Below are 8,661 nucleotides of genomic sequence, written 5' to 3'. Positions count from 1 at the left end.
AACTTGTGATTGGTAATGCAAAAAAAAAAAAAAAAAAATCTTTGTCTTGGAGCACTTTTGTGCCCCCACCAATATCAAAATCAAAGTTACTCCCTTGGTATACACAAAATGTGGAGTAATAACCATGAATGAATACGTATAACAAATTAACATGACAACAAACACACACAGAACATGTTAGAAGCTGTGCATTTAATGAGTAATTAAAAATACCTCGGTTTTTTAAACATATAACAGGTCTAAGAAACACAGAATGTCATGAGCCAGAAAGGGGGAGGGGGGGGGGGTGAGATCAAGAAGATTATTACTGATAAAGTGTGCAATGATAACTGTACATAACAATCACCTTGCCACAGTGTGCTGTTGAGTGGCTTGCATGGCAACACATTATCAGTATGTGAATGTGGGTCATCATTATAAAGCACTGCAAGAGTGTACATTGGATGGAAAAGTGCTACAGAAATCCATTAAATAACTGATTTAATGTTTTGGTGGGAGAGGTCAGTGAGTCAGAGTCTGGTCAGTAGATGGTACAGTTAGCAGAGGAGCGCTGGGTACACAGAAAATCACTGGTGACTTCTTCATAACCTCTGGCCTCAGTTAAACCACTTCCTGTAAACACATAATGAAAAAATCTGCTAACATATGAAAAGTTTACAGAAAACATGTAAGGTGCTGTAAAACTAATCTTTAGAGTCTGATTTGTGACTAATAATGTGTATAAAAACAAATCATATATTTTAAAACATATTTTGTGTGCATTTATAGTTTATCTCAGTGTTTCAAAGGACATATAATGTAAAAAAAAAAATGAAAACCATGAAAGATTTGAACAAATTCAAACCTTTCAGAAAAGTGGTTTCACCATAATCTTGATCACTGAAAACATAGCATCGTGCAAAATCAAATGTCGGTTAGGTGACATGAATGTTGATGGTGTGTTTTCATAGATGTTCTAGCAACAGCTTCTGAACTGGTATGGACCATACATATCATTTGGAATTAGCATATTAAGAGTTTACTGGCTGGAACCTCCACCCAGTGCAAAGCAGCCAACAATGCAACACAGGTGTCATTGATATTTTGCACCTATTGCAGTTGTGGTGTGTGTTTGTCTGTCTGTGGCCCTGTGATAGACTGCTGTCCTGTCCAGGGTGTACTCTGTCTCACACCCTATGACTGCTGGGATAGGCTCCAGCCCCTTGTGACACTTAATTGGAGTAAAAATGTACAGAAAACAAATGAATGAATGCGGTTATGGCTTTGATGTCCAGTACCCACAAGTCAACGTATACTCATTTGTGTGCCCATGAGTGTGTTGATTTGAAAATGGGGTTGGTCAGACACAGTTCAAGTAGATTGCTCTTCAGTCGGAACAGAAAGTGATTGCACCATAAGCTAGGAAAAACCTGGGCTGAAGACCACAGTGTAATTGAGGTATAAAAACGCAATATTTTGGCATGTCTCATATAAGCAGGATCACAATGCATGTGCACCCTGCTTGTATGCACAACAAAACTGACTTGAAAACAACCATTAAATAAAACAAAGGTCAACACATGAAGAAATACAAAACTTCACTTTTATTGCTACAGTCCTTCACCTCAGGGAGCTTTGGTGGCCACTGTCCACTGTCATGCTCTGATGTGCTCATGCATATCCGTTAAGTCCCCAGAAAGCCTCACTTAAGTTAACTTCCTAAATGGAAGTATGGAAAGACTGTGTCAAGGTAATGCACACTGCTTCTTAAAAGGGATGGAAGATGCCATTCTGACTGGTTTAATTCATGCTGTTCATAAAACATACTGACTTATTAAGAGGATAACTCCAGCCCACTTGGATACTATTTTATGGTCAGAGTTCACACTGTTTTAAATAATCAAAATCCATTAGGCATGGCTGAATCAAATGGACCTGCACTATGTGCTATAGACCATGTGCCATAGACCTGTTGTTCTCAAAGCTGTCCTCAAAAAACACCAAACCTGCACATTTTACATCTCTCCCTGCTTTGCCACAAGATGATTATTTCATTCAGGTGTTTGTTGGTATTTGATTGCTTGCACACCACAATGAACTAATCAGCTTGTGGCAGAGCAGGAATAAATGGAAAGTGTAGGTTTGGTGACACTTTAGGGCTGGTGTCGCAGACTGAATGGTCCCCCTAAAAATCGCCCCCCCCGATGACGCGGTTCACGGATTAACACCTCGTTTCTGCTTCAAAGTTTACACCAGTCTTCATCTTTCTTAGCGACAGATATCTGAAGCTTTAGTGCAACAGTCATTTCCACATAAATTCAGCATTATTTCATCATAAAACAAGCTGCTAGCTGATGCATTCACTGCGCGTCGGTCATTTCAAAGTGTCACAGAATTTCGCCTCGTTTCTGCTTAAAACTGACTTTAGAATGATTTAAGAGGTTTTACCTTTATCATCTGATGGTTAATAATCCCATTAATCCATGTGATCGCTTTGGGTGAAGAGACTCCATTTCAGACATGCTGCTGTGGTCCGAAATGACACATGCACAGATGCAAAAGGCAGACCGATTTTTAGGGGCAGACCATTTGGTCTGCGACACCAGGTTAAGAACCACTGCCATTAGATCATCAGCATGGGACCCTATATGGTTCCTAGTGATTGGCCAATAAATTAGATGCATTTTCAGTATTGTCAGTTTTTACCTTCCATCAGGTTATAGAGGTTGCAGTAGTTGGTTCCATGGTCTCTAACAGAGTACCAGCTCTCTGAGATAGACATAGCCTAAACACAGAGTTAAAGTTATTAATGTCAAACAGATTCAGCATGGAAAGACAAACCATTACACTTCCACCAAGCCAGATTTTGAAGAATTGCACAGGCAACGATACATGTTGATGAAGATGGGTCAAACCTACAGAAACACAGCAACATGTGAAGAAGTGATAAGGGACGAGCCGGAAGTTGATGTCCTCCACAGATCTCTTAAATGGCCCAGTGTGTTTGGCTGATATGAAGTGGTCAGAGGCTGACTGCAGCTGTTAAACACAAAAGCAGAAAAACTGAGTCACACATCAGTGCACCAACGTAATCACATCCTGTGTTGGAAAGCCACCAAATGGAGCGGCTGAGTGGCCTCTCAGTGTGAGCCATCACCACGCGACAAACGCAACTCTAATTATTAAGTACCGCTACTGTCTGCATGGGATGGTCCTCACTCGTGCTTCACTGAAAACATATCTAACTCCACACAGCATCCCACTGTGCAGTTTTTTAGTACAGTGTTACTCACAGATCTTTTCTTGTAAAAGTTCAAGTGTGTGCTGCTGTTAATTATTTGATGATATACAGTGCATTTGGAAAGGATTCACAGCACTTCACTTTTTCCATGTTTTGTTATGTTACAGCCTTTTTCCAAATTGGAGTAAATTATTTTTTTCCCTCAAAATTCGACTCACAATACTTCATAATGACAACTTGGAATTTTTTTTTTTTTTGCAAATTTATTAAAAATAAAAAAACTCACATGTAAATACGTATTCACATCCTTTGATGAATACTTTGTTGATGCACTTGAGGCAGCAATTACAGCCTCAAGTCTTCTTGAATATGATGCAACAAGCTTGGAGCACATATCTTTGGGCAGTTTTGTCCATTCCTCTTTACAGCACCTCTCAAGCTCTGTCATGTTTGTTGGGGAGCATCGGTGCACAGCCATTTTCATATCTGTCCAGAGATGTTCAGTCGTATTCAGGTCTGGGCTCTGGCTGGGCCACTCAAGGACATTCAAAAGTTGTCCTGAAGCCACTCTGTTGATATCTTGGCTGTGTGCTTAGGGTCATTGTCCTGCTGAAAGATGAACCGTTGCCCCAGTCTGAAGTCAAGAGCACTCTGGAGGCATGTTTTCATCCAGGATGTCTCTGTACATTGCTACATTCATCTTTCCCTCAATCCTGACTAGTCTCTCAGTTCCTGCCACTGAAAAACATCCTCACAGCATGATGCTGTGACCACCATGCTTCACTGTGGGATGATGCCTGGTTTACTCCAAAGATGACACCTGGCATTCACACCAAAGAGTTCAATCTTTGTCTCTCATCAGACCGGAGAATTTAGTTTCTCATGGTCTGAGAGTCCTTCAGGTGCCTTTTGGCAAACTTCAGGTGGGCTGTCATGTGCCTTTTAATATGGAGTGGCTTCCGTCTGGGCACTCTACCATACAGGCCTGATTGGTGGATCGCTGCAGAGATGATTGTCCCTCTGGAAGGTTCTCCTCTTTCCACAGAAGAATGCTGGAGCTCTGACAGAGTGACCATCGGGTTCTTGGTCACCTCCCTGACTAAGGCCCTTCTCCCCCAATCGCTCACTTGAGACTGAAGGCCAACTTCAGGAAGAGTCCTTGTGGATCTGAATTTCTTCCATTTATGGTTGATGGAGGCCCCTGTGCTAATTGGGACCTTCAAAGCAGCAGAAATGTTTCTATACCCTTCCCCAGATTTGTGCCTCAAGACAGTCCTGTCTCAGAGGTCTACAGACAATTCCTTTGACTTCATGCATGGTTTGTGCACTGGCATGCACTGTCAAGTGTGGGATCTTATATGTAGACAGGTGTGTGCCTTTACAAATCATGTCCAATCAACTGAATTTTATCCCAGGTGGACTCAGTGGAAACAAGATGCACCTGTGCTAGTTTTGAGCTTCATGGCAAAGGTTGTGAATACTTATATACATGTGATTACTTAGGGTTTTTTTTTAATAAATTTGCAAAAATAAAAAAAAATTAAAACAACTTTTCCACATTGTCATTATGGGGTATTGTGTGTAGGATTTTAAGGAAAAAAAATGCAAGTGATACTCCTCTGAATTTTGCCAAGTAACCATTCATTTAAGACAAAGTAATTCTTGTGTTACCCAAGGATGATCTAAAGAGACCTAGTTCCAAAGACATCTAACCAAGTCTTAGGCCACTGGTTTACATCCAAGTCTTACTACCATATAGTATGACAGGAAGCAACAGGAGCCTAAAGACTTGAACCTCTGTGGATCTGTGCAACAAGGAAAATAATTCTGGTCTGACATCATCAAGGTGAGATAACTGGACCTTTGATGTTTTATTTGTTAATTACCTGCCGATCTGCTTCAGAATAGTGGTTTATAAAAGTTTTATTAACACCCAAAATATCTTATATGTGTAAGCAACTTGTTTGACAAAGTGGGTGTTTTCCATCTGTTAGCCTGCTTGCAAATCTCAAGTTATGACTTTTGACCCCATGTAATGTGGAGTTGCGTCAGGAAGGGCATCCGGCGTAAAACCTGTGCCAAATCAACATGCAGATCCACCTTGGATTTGCTGTGGCGACCCCGAGTGCAAACAAGGGAGCAGCCGAAGGGACTTACTTTTTATTTATTTAATTTTTTTTTCATGTTGTGCATGTCATAACCTGTGTGAAAATGGGTTTGCCTAATGCACACTCTTTCAGATCTTTACATTTTATTCAAAAAGGAATATACTAAAATATTTACTCATAGGATGGGTTTAGATTTTATGCTAATTTTCATATAAAATGATTTTTGGGGCAGGGGTTGTTATGCCATCTATATATTGTATGAATTGTCTGAAGGGATTAAACTTCCTAAAATACTTAATTTAGGAAAATTGTATTTTTATTAATTTACTTTACGTTATTAGAAAAAAAAAAACATTTAGGGATATATATTTTTTTAATTTTCTTTGAATGTTTCTATATTATGCTACCTTAAATTGCAATTTAACATTTCACTGTGAAAAATGTCTTAAAGCAGCTTAATTGATGTGACTTTGTACATAAAAAAAACACTCTTACATACATGAGCAAAAAGTGAACAGAACAATGACTTAGCTACAAAATGAAAAATATGCAATTCATGTTATTTCAAAACAGGTAACTGAGTATGGTCATTTTCTTTTTCATACTTTAACAACATTTTATTGATGTATGTTTCATACAAGTAAAACACAGAAGTCATTTCAGTTTTTCTTTTCAAATTTCAACTTCTATCCACTATGTTTTTCAACTCAAGAGATAATCATCATCATCACCATCTTCACTGTCTTCAGTATAACCTGCATAACGTTTCACAGCTGGTGTGTGAACACTTGTATCAGTTGTGTATAGTTCTGCATTTAAGCATTAAAATCTGAGATATTCTCTCTCTCTCTCTCTCTCTCTCTCACACACACACACACACACACACACACACACACACACACACACACACACACACACACACACACACCTTGTAGAGACATTTCTGCCCTCCCATGATGCACCCCGCTGAGCTCGTCCACTTGTTGATCTGTGACAGCAGAGACTCATACACCTGCTGACAGGGAATCCCCAAGAACCTGCATTAAGAAAAGAAAAGAAAAAAAAATCATTGGGGTTGTAAAGAAAAATGTAATAAAATGCTCCCATCTAGTGGACAATAGTCATACGTGCCGCACACACATTTTTAAAGGATCACTCGACAACAGAGCATTATTTCATAAGTATAGTTTTACTGGTACAAAGACTGCTGATTAGACTGGTGAGAAAAAAAAAATTATAACTGTATACATATTACCAAGGCATAGCCAAACAATAATATTGGGGAGGACGGGGGGGTTCTGCATACTTCTGATTTTTTTTTAACAATACATTTAATAAAGATCAGTCTTAAATTTCTGCTGGGATAGGCTCCAGCAGCATCCTCGCAATGCTGAACTGTCAGCAAAGTGGATTAGTGGTTAGCACTGTTGCCTCACAGCAAGAAGGTCATTGGTTCGATTCCCACCTGTGGCCTTTCTGTGTGGAGTTTGTATGTTAGCATGGGTTTGCTCTGGTTTACTCCCACATTTAAAGACATGCAGGTTAGGTGAGCTGGAAACTTTGTAATTGTCCAGGTAACCCTTGCAAAAGAGATCTTGACCTTAAATGGGACTAACCTGGTTAAATTAGACTGGAGTAAGAGGCTGAAGATGAATGAGTGATAAACTTAAATTTCATGATTTTTCAAACATGTTATGACTTTCACTCTTATTTTCAGGATGATCACATGTAATGGTGATGTGTTTTTCTTTCTGACTGCAGATAGTAAAACCACACAGAAGGACATAAGTGAATATATAATGAAACTGATCAAACTCATAACAAATATCCCTTATGAATTTCATCTCAATATGGCAAACAGCTGTGACCTGATATGTATAGATACAAAATTGTCTTAGGATATTGAGAAGAAATTTGAAAGTATACCACACGTTAAAAAACAACAACAACAACATACCACTGTACTTTGCATTGGGAGTGCAGGGGTCCGGCACAGCTCAGCTCAGTGCTGCAGGCTGCCAAGGTCATGACCAGGAACCAGTGGACAGGATGCATTATGCTCCAGGTAGTTCCAGTAAAGTTCAGTGTGTTAACAAACCCGCTCACACCGACTTCAGCAACAGGACCGACAACAAACAACAGGATGAATCACGGGATGCTCATGTGCTTTTCTGAACAGAAAACAAACTAAATTAAATTAACTTCAGAGGAAGAGGCAATTCAATTTAGACTGCAAAGAATATCGTCAGAGACACCTAGAGGACAGAGCATGTTAGTGCAGAACACTGCTGCACCAGCATGTCATTTGTTTTTTAGTTTCATGGAAACTTTAGACGTTAAAATCACAGTGCTCTTCAAAAGTCTAATGCATTTGTTTAGCTTAAACAGTCCAATTTAATTTTTTTTTCACTGAAATAACAAGCAAACTCAATGAAATTCTCTGTCTTGCCCCTCCCCACCACACAGACACACACACACACACACACACACACACACACACACACACACACACACACACACACACACACACACACACACACACACACACACACACACACACACACACACACACACACACACACACACACACCATGGAAGTCATCTTGTTGGACTAAATCTTGTTCATTTGAGCCTTAGTCAGCTTGCAGAGAGTCTTTTTCTGTTTATTATTAAGTGCATATAAAACAGTTATATTTGAACTCAGCAGCACTTTAGTTCAACTAAAATATAGTGGTCTATTGTGTCTATTTACAACCCCAAGTTCAATGAAGAACACACCCCCATACCATCAGAGATGCTGGGTTTTGAACTTTGCACCGGTAACAATCTGGATGGTCTTTTTTAATTCTGTTTTTATTTACATTTTACACAGCATCCCAACTTCATTGGAATTGGGGTTGTAGTACTTATGTTAGTCCTGGTTTATTCTTTAAATGTGTATTTGATTTCAGTCTTGAAGTTTGGTTTTATTTCTTATTCTGTATGTTTGTCAGTTTTGCCTCACTTCTTGTTTTACTTTGACATGGTCATCTCTGGTCTTGTTTGGTTTACTTTCTTCCTGTTTGCTCAACATAGTTGTGAGAAAACAAGTCAAGGGGCCTCATGTACAAAAACCTGCGTGGACTTTCTACTGAAACATGGCATATGCCAAAACCCAGAAACGGGCGTAAGCACAAAAATATTCAGATGTATCAAAGTGTGCATAGTCATGGATCCACACGTTTGGTTTGTACAACCCACTGAACATGGAATCAAGCACACGTACCAAACTCTTCCCTGGCCATGCCTTCATCTGAATGTGCAAATTTCTTCATAGTTTTGGTCAGACCATAA

At 39.4% G+C, this 8,661-nt stretch overlaps 1 protein-coding gene across 1 annotated transcript; it reads right to left on the bottom strand.

The window, feature by feature from the left end:
• Nucleotides 1–329: 329 nt before the first annotated feature.
• Nucleotides 330–7,393, bottom strand: LOC117519946. The gene is made up of 5 exons (XM_034181241.1): nucleotides 7,286–7,393; nucleotides 6,257–6,365; nucleotides 2,899–3,018; nucleotides 2,686–2,764; nucleotides 330–612 (listed from the first exon to the last, which is right to left on the bottom strand). The coding sequence occupies exons 1-5, from the start codon at nucleotides 7,381–7,383 to the stop codon at nucleotides 521–523; spliced, it is 498 nt and encodes a 165-aa protein (XP_034037132.1). The 5' UTR covers nucleotides 7,384–7,393; the 3' UTR covers nucleotides 330–520.
• Nucleotides 7,394–8,661: the final 1,268 nt, after the last annotated feature.

The sequence above is a fragment of the Thalassophryne amazonica genome, chromosome 1 (genome assembly GCF_902500255.1).
Source record: "Thalassophryne amazonica chromosome 1, fThaAma1.1, whole genome shotgun sequence".
NCBI classification, from domain to species: domain Eukaryota; kingdom Metazoa; phylum Chordata; class Actinopteri; order Batrachoidiformes; family Batrachoididae; genus Thalassophryne; species Thalassophryne amazonica.
Note: the sequence above shows the minus strand (reverse complement) of the source record. Positions and strands in the feature narration are given on the sequence as shown.